This window comes from Ctenocephalides felis, unplaced genomic scaffold (assembly GCF_003426905.1).
Source record: "Ctenocephalides felis isolate EL2017-DRISC unplaced genomic scaffold, ASM342690v1 CF-g0.4_SCAFFOLD_01492, whole genome shotgun sequence".
In the NCBI taxonomy this organism is placed as follows: domain Eukaryota; kingdom Metazoa; phylum Arthropoda; class Insecta; order Siphonaptera; family Pulicidae; genus Ctenocephalides; species Ctenocephalides felis.
Window position 1 is genome coordinate 54,993,128 of NW_020537646.1, and position 18,115 is coordinate 55,011,242.

General features: G+C 30.2%; 1 protein-coding gene across 1 annotated transcript in view; it reads right to left on the reverse strand.

Moving 5' to 3' along the window:
• LOC113371414 overlaps positions 1–18,115 on the reverse strand; it is a 292,058-nt gene that overhangs the window by 137,420 nt on the left and 136,523 nt on the right. The window contains exons 8-12 of the mRNA XM_026612042.1: positions 14,054–14,139; positions 13,274–13,969; positions 4,728–6,154; positions 4,272–4,628; positions 3,780–3,968 (exon numbers count right to left, since the gene is read on the reverse strand). Of these exons, the coding sequence (XP_026467827.1) occupies positions 3,780–3,968; positions 4,272–4,628; positions 4,728–6,154; positions 13,274–13,969; positions 14,054–14,139 (2,755 nt within the window). The remainder of the gene's footprint in view (positions 1–3,779; positions 3,969–4,271; positions 4,629–4,727; positions 6,155–13,273; positions 13,970–14,053; positions 14,140–18,115) is intronic.

Below are 18,115 nucleotides of genomic sequence, written 5' to 3' on the forward strand. Positions count from 1 at the left end.
GAATTGCTGGCTTCAGGGCCGGAGAAATGTTGTTTAGATTATTGGAATTTTTAAAATTTTGGTTATTTGGATTTGGATTTATGACTGATTGATTTACTGGAGTTTTGTTTCTTTGTTCTTTATTTTTTTTGAAGTAAAAGCAACCGCGATAATTAGCTGGATGAGCGCAGTCGCAAAAATAGCAACATGCCGGAGCATTCGGATCTTTGGTACAAGCTTTTGTATTATGATTATCACCGCATTTTAGACAAGCAAATGATCTATTGCAGTATTTTTTGGTGTGATTAAAGAGTTGACAGCGAGTGCATTGTATTATGTTATTAGACTTTCTCAGTGTTTCGACGCGTATTATGCAGTTGAATAATTTGTAAATGTTATAAATATTTTTGTTATTTCTATTTAGTTCCAGATCAACAAAAAACATATTAAGAGGTTCTTTTCTTATTCTATGTCTAATATTTAGGATTTTACGTACGACATGTCCCTGTTTTAATAGTTCTAATTTAATTGAATCTGTGCTTGTTGAAAAGTGCTCATTTCTAAGAACAACCCAATAAGCCAAGGATAAGCAACCCGCTCCCGCCGGAGGTTTTTCTGCGGCCCGCCAAGCATTTCTCAACTACAGATTATTTTTCTAGATATTTTGTAAAATACGGCTGTAAAGGCTAATTTTGTTGTCAGTCAAATACTGGTAAAAACTGTTGTTCGCAGAAATAGCATTTTCTGATAAAATAAATATTAATTTAAATAATAGTTTAACAATATTGCAAGAAAAATTGAGAACTTGTCGCGGGATTTAAATCATCGTGAATTTAAAGACTATCTGACAATTTAGAGCGTGAATATGGCGATGTGTTTTTCAATACCAAAGTACGTTAGCTCAATAGTGATGCAATGCTTGAAGAAGTATACGACGCAAGGGCAAACTACATTTGTTTTTGGATATGAAAGAACAATTGTAGTTCTTTCGTGATTTTGGTAATAATGAAAAATATCTTAATAATTTGTAGTATTTTGTTTTTCACATTTCATTTTCAGAAAAAGAAAATGTGAACAAATTTTAATTGTGATTCCAAATGTTCAAAGCTAACAAAACAGCTGTTTTCAATTAAATGTTTTCTTTGTCATTTACCATGCAAAATAATACAGATTTAGAAAATATATTTTTTCAATAAACATCTCATTTTTTTATAAATCTCATGTCAGCCCTGAGAAATTTTCGCTTTTGAAAAAAAACAAATAAAATTATGATAAATTACTTTTTTGGAAGTACGTATGTGTGCGAACAATTACACAGGTAATAAAAGAAAAGTCGCTGGATAATAATTCATTCATTCAGAAAAAATGCCAGATTGAAGGTTGTGGCAGTGTTTAAATGTTTTTCCATATTTTGCGTCCCAATTTTGACTACAGATTTATCTTCAGCGGTAAAAGTACGTTGAAAATACATCGGAAAACATATGTACAACACCCAACCCAGACAACTTTTTTTGTGGACCTGTGTTAATTTCTACTATAAAATTCATAAAATATTACCACCTATCAAAACTGAGTAAAACTTATCAATAAAAAGAACAAAATTAAAAAAAAAAGGCTGATATTGATCAGGATATATAAAAAAGCAGTGACAAATTTCTTATTAAAGTTTTCATGTAAATTAGTTTTTCTGTTTAACTATTATTTGTTTTTATTTTGTATTTATATTTATAAATCACTTATAGTATACATTCGTAATTATATAAAATATATACTTTTTCACCTTTTTTGTATTTTTGTTCTTTTCTTGTGGCAATTTTGTAATTTTGTTGCAATTACATTAGTTTCGCGCTTAGTCAACAAATCTTTTGACTTAATTTTAATTCAGACTTTTGAGTTTATGAAAAAGCTTCAGTTTTATTTTAAAAGAAAAAGCAATTTATTTTTATCATTGGTTGTACGAACGTAACATTTTTTTTAAATTTTGTTCATTATTTTAATTTTTTAATGCCGAATGTAAAACTACATTCAACTCCAAATTTTCTTTATTTTATAATAGTCATTTTAGTAGTCCAATCATTTTTATTTAACTTGGTAATCGATCAATTAACTATTATCGCCTTTTTGTGAACGTTTTTAATTGAAATTGATTAAGATTTTTCTGAGCTTATAAAAAAGCTTAAATGTATTCGCTGCAACATTTCAAAAATAATTCTTAGATATTGGCAACAAAATGGTTACCTCCCATAAAACTAACTGATTTGCAGGCTTATCCTACTGTACACATATTTCCCGATGTGCATTAGAAGTACATATTTTTTGAATGTCTTGCAGAAGAAACAATTCTAGCAAAAAAAATAGAAATTATAAAAATCTGAAGATAAAACTGTTCTTGAGAGAATACTGAATTTTTTTTCAGAGTTATTGAAATCTTTTTCAAATATCTATGCTAGTATTTTAGCGTTGTAGTTGGTAAATTATCAATGTAATATATGTCAGCGGCCCCTTTTAATTATATACCACATATTTATAAATTCAGAATTAGTCATTTCTAATACTAATGATTTTCTAAAAATATTTCCTGTGGCTAAACGTTTGCCGGGTCAGCTAGTATATGTATATATATATATATATATATATATATATATATATATATATATAAATTACATGCGGCCCGCCATAAAATTTTGAAAATCAAATTGGCCCGTGGGTTAGAAAGGTTGCTCGCCCTTGCTATAAGCCTTCTCTTCTTTCAATTGATATGTATGATATACGGCACTAGTTTCTTTTAGATGTCTGGATAAAGTTCGAAAATAGTCTACAGAATTACATAGAATTTTAAATGTATTGTTAGCTAAACTTCTCAGGAAATATTGATCGTGCGGAATTATTTCATTTAATTGATTTGACATATCATTAATATCGTCATTATTTGCTGCGGCTATTGTTGAAAGAGCCGAAAATCTGTTTTGAATTTTGACATCTATTCCTATTGGTTCAAATGATGTTTTTCTTTTTTTGAAATTGACTACTTGCCATGAATTAGGAGGTTTCTTGGCATCTGATTGTGGTTGAAAGTGACTTGTAGATGCATTAATACTAGATGATAATACTCCCTTCATTGAGTCAGGATCTGATGTAGATGAACGCAGCGAGATCTTTTCCGTTGTAAACATGTTGGTCCGACCTTCTTCGCGAGGTATCTTTGCTATATTTGCTCGATCCAATAACGGTCCTTCGTAGTTTTGGAATTTCTGTTGGTTTACTGTTCGATTCCATTTTTATTGTTAAATCTTGATTAAAATGTCAAACATAAAGAAAGGTCGTCGCCTAAATATAAGCACTTATAATAATATTAGCACCAATTTTAAACATAAAGAAAGGTCGTCGCCCAAATACAAGCACTTAAAATGATATAAGCACCAAATATAAGAACTATAAAATATACTTGAATGATGAAATTTACAGTGTTTATAGTAATTATTTAAAAATATTAAAAAAACTGTTATTAATCATTGGTCAGTTTTCATTAATTATTGTTTATTTTTATTTCTCGAATATTTAACTACAGTACGAGAAGTTTTAGCAATTTGCCTTAAGGTGCAATGTCATGCAAGCCTAGTTTTATTGTTAATTGTTAATTCAGTTTTAAGGTTAATGCCTTAAGGCACAATGCCATGCAACATTAGTCTTATTTTTAATTTTTGCAGTTTTGCTGTTATTTTCATATTACTACTATGTGTTTCAATGATATGACAAACGGATGGCCGTTTAAATGTAAGAGACATTGATTTGCATAATACCTGATCAATTTCGATGCAACGCTGCAGACGTGCATCTAGACCTACAGTGTACAACACTTTTCCTAGTATATCAGCGTGAGTTATAGCTCCATAATGCTTGCGCATGCAATACATAAACAAGGCATCCCGCGTGTTATAGGCGTATACACAGCCGTCTTCAGAAGCGGCATAAACAATATGATTCAACTCCTATAATATAAAATCACATAAGTATGTTTAATACTTATTAAATTCTATTATAACTATTACTGGGAAACACTCATCAAAGATTTGTAATAAATAATAGTTAATAGTTTCTGAATTGTGGCGAAAAAAACTCTGATGATTAATTTTGAATAAAATAGGCAATTCTACACAAGTACATACCCAATCGGATATTTTCGAATGTCACAAGTGTTATGGAATAATTATCATGAATAACAAATTCTTAATCGAAAGAGAATCATTCTATAATAGTGATATATTAATAATTATTGATTAAATAATACTTACACATAGGTCAACTATCGGCTCTTTGTGATCTGTAAATGAAATTTTAACTATCTGATGCTCAGAATTCTCATCGTTTCTTAATTCATTATTGCATGATTTAGTACATATTTCATCATTATTTTGTAAAATATACTTTGGAGTTGTTTTTTCACATAGCTGAAATTTACAAGAGTTACCCACAATGCTATGTGAAGTTTTGTTTTTTTTTAATCCGGATGTAACAGAATCTGGTAATACCGACATGTCTAAACGCCGTAACACAACATTACACTGAAGAATGCCTAACGTGCTATGATCGGTTTTACATTGTAATTTTTCATTTTCTCTTTGTTGCATATTTTCGAATATAGTCTCCTCCTGTAAATAATATAGAAGCAAATTAAATTTATCATGACTATGTAAAAATTCATGGTATTACATTAAATTAAATTTTTGATCGTGAAATGAATTTCTCACCCCTGCTCTCAGTTCTCTTAAAGGATTTTCAGCATTAATAGATTTATGTAACTTTCTAGGAGATCTTTTTGCAGATATCAATTCCTTAGATTTTGTAGGTTTTTCAGAAATATTACTTCTCAAGTATGTCATTTCACATTTTTTGTTACTTTCTGATAAATTGTTGGACAATTCCATACAATCTACTTTCGCAAAAAAATTTTCAACAGAATTATCTACAGTTTCATTTTCTTTTTGTGCAACAATCTTACTTTCATCAATAGTACTTTGCATCAAATGAACTTTACCGCTTATAGGTACACATTTGTGACTTAATTCCATAACTTCTAAGGCACCTTTATCTATATGGCTTAATTTATTCTTAGCACTAAAATTAATATCTACCAAATCTACTTTTTTAGAACAAATATTATCAGAAACACTATTCAAAGTTCTGTGTGCTAAATTTTCTGCGCCAGATTTTTTCTTTTTCATGTTAAATTCATTATCAATCTTTTTGCAACTTTCATGTTTTCTTTCAGAATATCTTCTTTTCCTATTTATAATTGCGTCTTCTTTTCTGTTTGTATGGTTTTCACATGAACAGCTCTCTTTACACATATTGCGCTCAAGCAAATTTTGTTTATAACTACCATGGTCTGAGACCAGCATTTTCTTCAAACCATTACAGTTATCCAAGGTTTTTGATAAACTAGCGACGGAGTTTACTGACAGTTTGTTGACATGCTCCTTCTTTATTTCTTTCCGATGTTTGGTACTTTCTGGCTTATCTACCAAATTCAATTTATCTGATTTTTTTGATTCGCACGTATCCACCACTGACGTTGCATCTTTATGGGTCAGAACTGTTCCGTATATCTTACTACCAAAAATTTTCTTCGAAAATGAAGATTTGTGTTTAGAAGTAACCTTATCTTTGCTTCTATATTTTTTGGATTTGCCAGTTTTAAGTTCTTCAGTGATTGGAAACATTTCGGTAGGAACATCAGAAATTTTAGAAGTACTTGATTTTTTCATTATTTTTGTCTTTTTCTTCACTGACGTTTTCAATAACTCACCACAAAAGGCGGTTTTGATTGCGGATTTGTCGATTGCAGTTTTCATATGTGCAATATTTTTCTTTATGCGATCATCATTAGCTTCATCATTTTTTGAAACTTCATTGTTACTGCCAAAAATGTCATCACCGTTCCCGTTTAAACTAATATGACTGGGAAGGATTTGCAACGAAGTCTGTAAGCATGTACCCTTATTCGACGAGGAATTATCTCTTTCTTGATGAATACTATCGGATAGTTCATCAACATGACCAGAAACATTTTGTGTAGTTTCTAAATATGCATCTATGAGTTTCATTTTTTCCAATTGCATTTCTAATATTTTCTTATCTAATTTAAAAATTTCTCTTAAAATAGCCAAGCTTGATTCTGCAAAAAAGGTAAGGATGTATTAAATGGTATAATTTAATTCGGATTATAAATCTTTATGACTGAATATTCATAACAAAATTTACTAAGAATGCAGCTGTAATCATCAACCACCCATACATACCCACAGATAATTATATAATATATAATATATAACTATAAAATGTGTACTTTTAAGGGTCTTTTTTTCATTCAAATCAAATAGTTTTATGAGTGAAAAATCCAAGGTGATATTGTACCTTTGCCGCGGATACTATATTTAATTCTTTCTGAATTCGTTACACTGTTTAAAAGACTGTAATTTCCAATACGTATATCTTATGCTATAAATCACAAAGGCAGGCGATGAATTTTTGTGTGATAAATTTGGAAAATCGATGTTTTAGTCGTGAATAAACAAAAAATCATTTATTTATACATCTACATCTACATCTGTAGGTATGACTAAAAAGATTGGATAACCCTTGGCATTAAAATAAATTGAGCTATTGGAAATAAATTTCTTCAATAATTTGAAGTGTATATTTCGAATATACACTACAATTTCATTGAACATATTACATTATTTGTTTGTTTGATGATCTTACGTGACTGATTTGAATTCCACAGTATAATTAAAGGGTTAAGTGTGGGTTCTTAGACTCATCATTTTATTTAACGCTACAAAGCTTTTTTTTAATTTGAGACAAAAATATATTGCTGTAACTGATTATCATAAAATGAGAAAAACTTATAAAAATAAAAATAAATCCACATTTTACGTAAAAATCAACTTTTTGTTTCTGTTCCACATACGCTACACTGAGCAATACTTTTTGGTATTAAAATAGTATAAGGTACAAGTGAAATGGTTGGAAAATACAATGTGGAAGGGGATTTTAAGTCAAATTGTTATTTAGTAAAGTAAGGCAAAATACGACTGCATTAGTTAAAAAATATTAATCTGCCGAATTGAATTATATAAGCTATGTTTTATGTGCAATCACTGACAGACGCATGCGCAGACTGTTCATCGGCCAAACCATATATTATAGCTTATATTATTTTAATTTTTGGAACATCTCAGCTGCTTTTCGGCAATAATAATGTAGACATTACATTTTTCTTATTCATAATCATAAATAGATATTATATTTTAGTATTGTCTCAGCCTATAAGTGAATTGAAATGTTTGGCAGATGACAGTCTTCATTTGTTTTCATTGCTAAACAATGCCTCAAATATTTTCAATTCAAACAATGATAAACGGTTTTTTTGTAATTTTTTCCATTAATTTCTACAATCTAACTATTTTTCTATAATTCAAAAAATCCTAAACATTCCCTTAACAAACTTCAGAAAGTTTTATCAAAATCCGAATGATCGTTTAGGAAAATTATCCTTTCATACATCATTAAAGAAGAATTTTATATATATAAGATATATCATACGTTTCGGGTCCTGATTTGACCCATCTTCAGTGCTACATTAAAATTGCTTAATAAACGTTAATAGTCATTTACACGCTGTTTTACTACTGGCTAAAACAATTTTTAATTTTTTAATGAATTTTTAGCAAACCAACTTCGACTAATTTATATTTTATGGCTTAAAATTATGAAATCATACAAAAGGTAGAAAAGTAAAGACTTGATTTAGAGGTATAATTATAATTTAGTTGTAATTATATAAAAATAACAAAAAATACATAAAACTTATTTTTTATTGTAAATCAAACATGGAATATTGACAAATGGTTCAGAATCTGACAAAAGTTTTTTATGGTACTGATCTATTAAAAAAATGATTTTAAAATTTGTTTATTCTGAATGTCTAATAGGTCTTTTTAATCTAAACAAATTATGGGGCTTTTATTTAATAGATCAGTATTATTGAGAACTTCTATTGTAGCAAAATACTGAAATTTGGAACATATTAATTCATCGGAAGAAACAAGATTTAATTTGTTTAATAATGATGTCCAATACTCGATATATTCACTTTGAACAAACTTCTAGTATCTTGAATATGAATTCCCAAAGCTTGTCAAAATAGCGTATTACCTTCCTGTGACGTTTATAAAAAATTATGATTGATAAATCATTTTTCTACTACACTAGTGGCGTCTAATTTTAAATTTCCAAATTCATGTTAATAATTTTCTAATTCTTAACAAATTTTGAAATGTTTATAGCATTTGAAAGATCGGTGGTTTCAGATTATAGCTAATAACAAAATAACATTAAAAATATTTAAGCCTACTAGATGTGCACGACATACTGATGCCATTCTTGCTTTAAAACTCCGTTTTGTTGAAATCCAAAATGAAACTATTTCACATAAAAAGAAGTTTGCAAACTACAATTATTTTATTATAGGTTTTTCATTGTAATATTCTACTACTATCGATGCTGCGTCTACTGCATGGCTATTTTATCATGGCTAAAATAATTAAAAATTCATAAACTGTTTAAAGAAAACGCGAAAAAATATGAAGAATCCAGTGAATGTGTTCTAAAACAAATTAAAATCCTTTAGAATTTAGGTTTAGGTTTAGAATGTGCTGAAATTAGGCTCGCAACAAATAGTATAATCAGCAATATACCAATTATGATAAATAAAATTAAGAAAAAGACTTGTCGGAGTCCACATGTCAGAAGTATAATTTGCTTCTGAATGTAAACTTTTAATTTTCAAAACCAAAAATAATGTTTGTATTTTTCCAATACACACAAACACAATACTTTCGCTGTGCGGCGGCGACTCCTTTGGTTTTAACTAACAAAATGGTTGAATAATTAACTATGACTATGAACTTAAAAAATATAAAATATAAGTTTCAAGTGAAATAACATTTATGTACAATGTAAAAATGTATTTCTGAGTCCGCGGTTTCCTAGGCCGGGGCCCCCTTAGATTAGGGGCCCGTGGCATTTTGCCACCCACACCACCCTATAGTTACGCCACTGCGAGGGGTGGTAATTTTGAATATCACCATGTATGGTGGTAATTTTGAATATCACCAAGGGAAAGGGGGGGGTGGTCCAAAAATCCTTAAAAACTCGCTAACGTGATTAATGGACGCTTCCAAAGAGAAAAGGCGAATGGGACTTCGCCAATTTAAAAGATGAGTATAAATCTAGTTAAGAATGATAACATTCTAGATCTTACCCTCACAAAGTAATGCCTAACGCCGGTTAACGCCGGATCCAGAGAAAAGGGCAAAACGGAGGTTTTAGTCGGTATTATACCCGGGCGCTATTGAGTCCGACATACCCAGACAAAACACCAGTCTGGAATGCATAAAGGCATTTCCTTTGCTATACAAAAAAACACACAACACAAAAGAAAATGTTATGATGTACTGCGAATATTGAGAAAATTATTTGAAGCATTCCGGCAGATATTGCAGAGTGGCAGCAGAGTAGCCGAATCAAATCGTTTGTTAATGGCAGGTAATAATTGTATGTAAATACTCTCAGCGAACTTCCTGCGTAAAGTGTTTACTTCTAGATGAATAATTCTTGGATTAGTGAAATTAAAGGAATGTTTTAAGTTGGAGACATGTTCGGTTATCATGTTTTTTTTTGTTTCTTATTCAAGCTATTGAGTTCTTATTGGCGCATTCGTTTCGAGAGAAATGGTGAGGTTTCACCGACATAGCAATTTGAGCAAACATTACAGTCAATGACATAGACAACGTTTGACATGCGGGAAATAGGAGTAGGAGTTTTTAGATTTGTGTACAAGTCTGCGTGAGTGTGTCCAGTCGAACACAATAGCTTCAGACCAACAAATAAACACAGCTATTTCCAAGAGGGGTAAACTTAGAACAAATACGCGTCACACTGTATGAGTGTTTTCAGCATATAACAGATGGTGCTAGTGTGATTCAAATTAAGTTTGTTTTAAAACTCAGTCTCTCTAGGTATAGTGAACGTACTTTAAACGTTAATATCTATCTTCAAATTCTAATTATTATTTATTGAAATATATCTTTTTGGAATGAAAACAATGTTTAATTTTTTTCTCATCATATATTTTTTACAACATATTTGTGTTTTTGTTGAAAATATATTTTATACGCGTATATTTTGTTTTCATTTCATTTAGTCAAATTAATAATTCGGGTTTATATTTTCTATATATATACGATGTTCTGAATGGGAGGTAAACAAGGAAAAGTACGGAATTTATTACGAAGAAAAGGTAAACTATTATTTAATACTGAGCGCAAAAGTTGTAGACGATAGGAATTATTTTGAAAATAGAATATCAAATTAATATTTTTTGGCGTGGCATGATCTAATAAATTAATGATAGATGCAATCTTATTCGATTTGGGATGATAGGAATGGTAGTTTAAATAACGTCTAGACCAAGTGGATTTTTGATACCAACATGTAGTGATGTAGCCGTTATTATGAAATGGGAAATATCTAAAAAAAAACTAATGGAGTTGTTAAGTTGAGCCTCTACAGTAAAATGAAGGTGTGTGTCAAATTTATTGAACGTATTCAGGAAATTGGTTATAGGGTTTGTAGGAATACAAATTGGTTATAGGGTTTGTAGGAATACAAATTGGTTATAGGGTTTGTAGGAATACAAGTTACAAGTTAGTCGTCAATGTATTGTTTGTAAAAAAGAGGCACATAAGATAAAGTATTAAGCGTAGAGTTCTCAAAAAACTGCATACAAAGTTCAGCAAGTGGGGAACTCAAACTGAAACCAATTGGAGTGCCAAATTTTTGTTTAAAGAAAGAATCGTTGAAGAAAAAATAGGTTTTGAAAATAATGCATTTGATACATTTCAGGAACCAAAAAAATGGGAACAATTAGCACAACAAAAAAGTGAAGCTGTTCTTACGAGTAGAAAAACAATAGCTGAAGATAGAAAATCTAGAGATCACGTCAAAACCTCACATCTGTTACCTTAACGTAATGCTTAATGCTCGACTGAATTTCATCGAGAGGATATTACTATCATCAGTGGTTACTTCGGTGCTTACATATGTTATCTCCAAATGAGCTGATGCTCTCAAAATTCAAAAATCGAGGAGAATGGCAGGACTTATGCATCGTCTGAGTGCTTTAAGAATTGCTGAAGTGTTGTGCGTCATTTCAGGAACTCTGCCTCTCTTAGTCATAGCAGAGGAAAGATCCTGGTATAAACTCTACATGAAAGTACAAATAAAACTCTACATGAAAACTTAAAAATAAAAACGATCAATGAATCAATAAAAGAAAGAAACAAAAATTACCACAAAAAATTACCAGGTCACGCAAACAAATATTTAAAAGAATTAAGTGAGAAATCTCATACTCGAAGATTGAAAAAATGGCCATACGATCTTAAATGAAATGTCAAAAAATAAAAAAAGATATCGCATAGGAGATAAACTCTTTAAATGCATTTACGTCCAACAAATTGTCTTAAAAAATTATATTATTTTGATCGTCAATAAATATATGAAAAAAAAATTGTTTACATTTCAATAGGTTCCGAATCAATATTAATCCGTAACACCGCGATGCGTCGCTTATGCTCTGATATTTCGTCTCTCAAATAGCTACGCAGCGTGATTGCTTTGCAAAAAGTTTAAAATTTTCAAAAAAATTCAAAATATATACAAAAATTGAAAATTTTCAATAAGTAATTTTTTTAAAATTTGAAAGTTCACAAAAATATATTTTTTTAAAAGTTTTCAAAATATTGTAGAACTTCTTCAAACACTTTAATTTTTATTACGGAAAGTTCCAGCAATTTGTCTAAAGACAAAACGATGCCATGCACACTAGGTTATATTATTATGAACTAAGAACCAGTGTATGGATGATTATATGTATTTAACAAGACTTGAGTTTTTTGCATTGAGGTTCTATACCTACTAATCATGAGATGCAGACTGACTAAGCCCAAAGTGGCGAATACAGCTACTGCGTAGATGAGAAAAGTACCTTTTTTTTTCAATCAACGCATGTTACTTGGAAAATTAAAAAAATGTATTATTATTACTAACACAAAATACCAATGCAGACAATTATTACGAGGTTAATATAGTGGGGAACAATTTTGAAAAACCCATTTTTTTTATGTGTATGAAGATATCTCTCATTAACATACTTTATTCCTTGTGATATCAAAAACTTAAATTTATAACGGCAGATGCCTGCAGGGCACACAAATATCAGAAAATATAAAAAAACAGCAACCACGCGGTTGAGAGTATGCATAAATTTGCTTGTTTTATATTGATGTAATCAACTTTATCGCAATGATAATAAAAAAAAAAATTTTTTGTTGTTTATATACATTTTTTAATAAGAAATCATTTACATAAAGTCATTGGTCGTTTGCCATTGGTATTTTCCGATATTAATCAAATCATTTTTCAAATTTTCCAAGCGGTAGACGGCGTGAAGCGATTTTGAAAACATTAAAAAAAGAATTACATTTCTCACCTGCTTAGACAGCTGTGTTTGCCAATTTAGGATTAGTCAGTCCCCACCACATATAGGGTAGGTATAGAGACCTCCCTCATTGCACTAAACTCAGGTCCCGTCAAATATATACAGCCATCTGCCCATTGGGTCTTATGAATATGAATTATATGAACACAAAGAATTATGTTGTATTATTTGTATATTATATTTATAACCTGTTGATAATAAATTAAATATGATCGTTGCATGTGGACGCATAATAATTTTTATAAACTCGATCTATTATTTCGGTATCAGACGTAAAAAAAAACATCGCTTTATCTTGCCAACACCGCTGCTTGTCTATGATGCCATACTCGACTCGGTCTGTTCAAACATAATTAAACATATTGCATAAACTCAATTTTCATCAAAATACCGGTAATATCGAAATAATACTGAACAAAAATCGACCGGCATTCCGGTAGATTGATGATTGATTAATTATTGATTACCTTTATTTCTTGACTGTTTAATTACAGTACTGGAATAATTAAGTAAAGTAAAAATAGCAATATTCAGGAGACAGTTCATAAATTAGAAATGCTTGAACTATGTTTACATTTTAGGTTAATCATATCCTAGATTTTTTTAAAGCAATATCATAAAAATGAATAAGTAAAAGATTGAATAATATAAAATATAAAAAATACTAACCAGAGGTAATGCAGGAGCTTAATGAAGCATGATCAATAAAAGATGACATTGTGCGGTAGCCCTTTTGAAATGTATGGTTTATATTATTCTCAGCAACAAATCCTTGTTTACGTCGACCATCAAAGTCATCAGAAAAATCTCTAGCTTTTTGAGTAATATCATTAAAAGCCGCCTGCATCTCATTATTGTTGCTAATGATTTCATTTTCCATTTTATTAAGTTCACTGGATTTTGCTATCACTTCTAGAGCCTTTGATTTTTGTGAGATCAGATCATCTTTATCAAATTTGCATTTGTTTGCATTCTGCTCGGAGTTATCAATAACATTGCATTCCACTGAAGAAATATCATTTGCATTTCTACACCCTGATAACTTTTCAAAGTTGCCCACAGATTTATTTAAGTAATGATTCGCAGGTAATATAACAGTTTTCTGAGATAATCCTTCATAACTCTGTGTATTATCTATACTACACGCTTCATCCGGACAATTAGGTTCAGTGATTGTATTTGAAATCTCGCAAACATTGCTGCTGATTTCAGTATCATTTAAAATAAAAGTCTCATTATCAATTTTAGTAGATGTGTCATAAATACATAAAGCATCATAATGTTTCTCTATTTTTGTGTTATTTTTGAAAGAAATTTGGTTATCTATATGAGGATCACATTCATAAGATATATTAATGTCTGAAACTGAAATGTTTCAATATGTTTTTATATCAATATTTATTATAACATTATTTGGTGTAAATTTAAACTCATATTCAAAATCCATACCTTTAATGTTTGGACTATGTTTATTATAGTTTGTTTCACTTGTGTCGCCATAGCTAGTTTTGGAATTGGATATTGCATCTGTAACACTAAAACACACAAATTACACATAAATTACATATATATATATATATATATATATATATATATATATATATATATATATATATATATATATATATATATATATATATATATATTGATTGTTTCTTTTCCGAACAGTAAATCCAACAATATAAAACAATCTGTTTTTTGAAGATGTTTAATACGACGTTTCGGAACTAGGTGCGTTCTATCATCAGGTTTATTCTGTCAAATACAATCTTTTTTAAAAATATTGATTAACATTAATTAATGATGGTCAATACAGATTAATTAGAAAAAATTTTATAAAGGAATGGATTATGTACCGGGGTAAAGAGTAATAAGAATTAACTGAAAAAGGTTTTATATAAAATTGAGAAGCAAAAATTATTTACCTGTAAAAATTTATATATCCATATCACTAATATTATTTTGTTAAAAACACTTGATTTTTTGGAGGATATTTGTAGATGTTATGACTAAACAAGACTTAAACACACTGATATGGAGTTCTGTCGGCCAGATGTAAGACAACGTACGGAATTCCTGGCAAAAATGATTTTTTATGGCTCTTGTATTGGTAGAAAAAAGAAGAAATATTGCTTTAGTAAATGTTGAGAAATATTATGTATATATATATATATATATATATATATATATATATATACATGCACATGCATATGCACACCTACATACTCATACATACATATGCACATATCTATATATTAATGTATCTACAATTATATACATGAACATATACGCAAGTGCATGTATATAGTGTACACACAAAAACATACATATAAGCACATATATGGATGTGCATATATTATAACACATACACATAGCTGGGCACCGTTAATCAAATAGTTAACTTCGTTAATCGTTAATCCGCTACAAAAAAAGTTAACTTCGTTAAACGTTAAAGCGTTACATTTCGGAAGAATTAACGCAAGTTAACGTTAATCGTTAATCCGTTAATATGTGTAAAATTACATTTTCATATCGTTGCGTTAGTGAACTTAAAAAACTTATTAGTTTAGGTTCTGGAAGTTAACAGGTTATGAATAAAACAAAATACTTGTATAATTCAAATGTGTAATTTAACCCCTCGCGCGTTTTATGCACACTTCCGTGTAACATACCGTGATAACGCTATTGGTCAACTTTTCGTTGTTATGATTGCATATTGTTTTTACAAGAATTTTTTTCTAAATAAAGGGAAAGAGTTTTTTTAACTTCCCGTAGGGCAAGTTATAGTAATCGCAAAAGAATCGAAAATGAAAATTTTTGCATTTCTCGACGTTTCAAAGGTTTCTGAATATTTTGGCATACGTTAGAAAAAATGGATGTATGTGTGTGTGTGTATGTATGTGTATTCGGATACAAATTTTCGTCGACGATTTCGGGAACACGGATCAACCGATTTGAATAATTCAAAAAACATTCGATTCGTATTGATAAGAAGACGTGCTGATTAGTTTTTGGCAAAGGCAGGTCTAGCCGTTCCGAAGATATGGGGTAAAATTGAGCCAAAAACGGTAACTCAGTTTTTAAGAGAACGGAGCGTCCGATTTTAATAATTCAAAAAACATTTTACTTGTATTGACAATTATGAAGAACTGATCCATTTTGTCATGAAGGCAGGTCTAGCGGTTTCGGAGATATAATGAAAAAAAAAATGCCATTTGGCGGTCAAAATGATCATTAGACATATGCACATCCAATTATCAGATATTTTATAGAGATTTTAACAATAAGTATAAATTTTATTTACATTCCTATGGGTTCCGTACCAATGTTTATCCTTTAGACAGCCACGCGGCGCTTACGCGCTTTATATTTTGTCTCTATGCAGTCCTAAAGCAGTAAAATTGCTTTGAAAAAAAGTTCAGATCTTCCAAAATATGTCAAAATAAAGAAATAATTTTTTTTTTTCAAAAAAAATTAATTTTTTGTCCAATAGTTTATAGTTTCTCAAAAATCTTATTTTTTCGAAGTAAATTTTTTTCAAAAATGTTAATCGTTTTTAAAAAAATAATAATTTTAGGTACGCAAAGTACCAGCAATTTGCCTTAAGGAACGATGCCTTAATTGCCTTAAGACAGAATTCCATTTACAGCTAGTTTTTGCGAAAAATAGGAAACGCGCGACGGGTTAAGCGTCGGGCATAAGGTGCATATTCCCCTTCATGAACATTAACATGTTGAAGTTCTCGTCTGAAAGCGAGGCTCGTTTTGGTGTCAAAATTTCTTTACCCGTGGAAAACAAACGTTCAACTGCAGCGCTTGAAGGTATAGCAGTATTGTATTTAATAAATAGATTTATGAATATCTGTTCCCCGAGGAATGCAGCATCGTTGAACGAGTCTTTTGATTTCATATCCTGCCACATTTTAACGAGAATTTGCGCTTTATTCTTTAAAGAGTTTGTAGCTCTTTGGTTTTTCTATAGACTGAGTGACAGAATTGAAAAAGTCTTCCTTCTCGTCATCATCGTTGTTACACGCATTGCTCCCTCCGCCACTTAAACTATCTCTGTCCTTCGAATTTTTCGCTACTTCTTGCCATAAGGCATCTTCTACCTTTTTTTCCGTGCATTTTCTTACTGCATTCCTCTCTACTGCTGTCATACGTTTCCAGCCACATTAACCGAAACTTTGGGTGAAATGCCGCGGCATGTTGGCACTGTTCAAGTTCATCATTCAGGAGTAGTCCAAATCTTTTCTCTATGCCGTTTAATAAGGCATTGGCTAAAGCTGTGCCGTGCGGTAAATAGTAGGCATTAGATTAACGATTAACGGACTTTTCGCATTTTAACGGAAGTTAACGTGTCCGTTAACATTTTTAAAAGTTAACTTAAAAGTTAATCCGTTAATCAAAATGTTAACTTCGTTAATTAACGATTAACGGATTAACGAGTTAATGCCCAGCTATGCACATACATGTATATATATATATATACATATTCAAAAATTATTAGGATTAATTGTTTTTAATCAGGTTTAAAATATTTAGATATGAGTCATGAATGATATTGTGATCTGATCTTTTATTAACACTATTTGACGAATTCAAAAAGATTAAACTGCTTTCAGAAAAAAGTCTTTTAAAAGTACAATCCTCTCTATATAAAATATTGGGTTCAAAGGTGAAATTATGTGAGTTTTCGATGGAATGTTGGACAGGAGTGCTTTGGAAATTTCGGCTTTTATGATGAGTGACGCTTAATTCATGTTATCTCATTTTCTTATGAATGTATTGTGATGTTTGGCCAATGTATTGTTTTTGACAATTTTTGCAAGGGATGGAATAAACTATGTTAGTATTGAATTTAGGAGGGGTGGTGGATTTAATTTTTGAAAACATTTCTTTAAAAGAATATAGAGCTGTTCCTGAAATAAAAATATTTTCTTCTTTGAGTAATTTGGCAAAATAACCAAATAAGCCTTCAATGTAATGTTGTCTTGGAATAACTTGGAGATGGATTGATAATTGTTACTTTTATGATAGGAAAGTCTTTTATTGGTAATGGAATTGATGAGGGTGAGGGGATATCCTTTTCTAATAAAGTTTTAGTTACTAATGTTGTGTTTTGGGTATGAAAAGAAGAGTGAGACAACATGATTGCGTGGTCTATCAAAGAAATGATTGTATTGACTTTATAATTTTTGGGACAATATGACGTGTAATGTAGGTATCTTCCTGACCATGTAGGTTTTCTGTACGAATTTGTGCAAATAATGTTGTCAGTTTTGTGTACAGTCACGTCTAAAAAGTTTAATTTGTTGTCGATTTGTGTTAAAGGTATCGAGTATCATATCTGATTGTTCTTTGTCTATTATAAAAAAAGTGTCATCTACATATCTAACATAAAAATATATTTGGAAATTTAATGTGTAGAAAACAGAAATTTCAAGGGTTTGTAAAACTAGGTCTATAATGCCAGGGGATAATAGGCAACCCATAGCAGTACCTTTGATTT